A 1,197-nucleotide genomic window follows, 5' to 3' on the forward strand; every position below is an offset into this window, starting at 1 on the left:
CTGAAAAAGTAGTATGTTCCTGGTGTGAGGCGTAGTATAGTAAAGTGAGAAGACTGGTACAGAGAGGATGATCGCGAACCGAAGATAGAACAATAGTGTCAGCTATGTATATATGTGTGTATATATATATATAATATATACCCTATTTATACAAATATATATTATACATAAAAAACAAAAAAAAAACAGAAGTCAAGGGACAGTAAAGAATAGGTAGAATACGACAGATACAAAAGGGTGAGAGACTCGAAGGTGAGCAAAGTTGTGAGAGAATAGATGTAGGCAGATGTAGTTTGATAGCGAGTGACTTTAGAGAGAGGTGGTGAGAAATGGTGTTTACCTTTCATGCATCCGTATTTAGTATCTGGCACAAAGCCGGGGGGACAGAACTTGCAGATAGGCTTGTGCTCCTCCACGTAACAGGGGGCATCAGCCGGACAGGTGGAGTTTCTGCATGGGTCCACGCAGCGATAGTTGCGGCACGCCAAGTCTGGAGAGCAGCCACTGTCTCGCAGGCAAATGGAGAGGGAGGGATTGCAGTTTTGTGTGCATATGCATACAGGACGGTGGTCCAGGACGTCGCAGGTTTTGTCCGTGGGGCATGGCCGTTTCTTACGTACGTTGCACGGGTTCTGGCATTTCCCGTTCACGCATGCAGCATTCGACGGACAATCGAAATCTCTGGTGCACGTCAGTGTGTCGGGTGCACAGGTCAATTCACCAATCTCATTCACCACGAACCCGTACTTGCACACGCACATAGGCCTGTGGTTCCGCACCTGGCATCTCTTGTTCACCTCGCACGTGTACTGAGAACCGAGGCATGGATCGCGACACTCGCCTGTAAGCGTGTGACACGCCAAACTCTCTGGACAATCGCGTTCAGAGGAGCAACCGATGTTCGGTGTAGGTTTTGGATTCATTGTTTCACATTTAGGATCTGGATGACAGGCCGTGTGAGGCATGCCGATATAGCACTGTGGACAGGAGCAACGGGGCTTGTGCAGAACCACACGGCACAGCGCGTTCATCCCGCAGGCACCGCGAAGACCGCACGGATCCACGCATTGCAGGTTTATGCAGGCTTTTTCATTGGGGCACTCTAGGTCACTGGTGCATTCGCGTTCTATTTTCCACGAGAGAGAGTGTTTTTTGAATTTCAAGTAAAAAAATTTCGATATTTTTTTTTTTTTTTTT

General features: G+C 47.6%; 1 protein-coding gene across 1 annotated transcript in view; it reads right to left on the minus strand.

Moving 5' to 3' along the window:
- LOC108570698 overlaps positions 1-1,197 on the minus strand; it is an 82,278-nt gene that overhangs the window by 64,078 nt on the left and 17,003 nt on the right. The window contains 1 exon segment of the mRNA XM_017932597.1: positions 341-1,126. Within this exon segment, the coding sequence (XP_017788086.1) occupies positions 341-1,126 (786 nt within the window).

The sequence above is a fragment of the Habropoda laboriosa genome, unplaced genomic scaffold, assembly GCF_001263275.1.
Source record: "Habropoda laboriosa isolate 0110345459 unplaced genomic scaffold, ASM126327v1 scaffold15, whole genome shotgun sequence".
NCBI lineage: Eukaryota > Metazoa > Arthropoda > Insecta > Hymenoptera > Apidae > Habropoda > Habropoda laboriosa.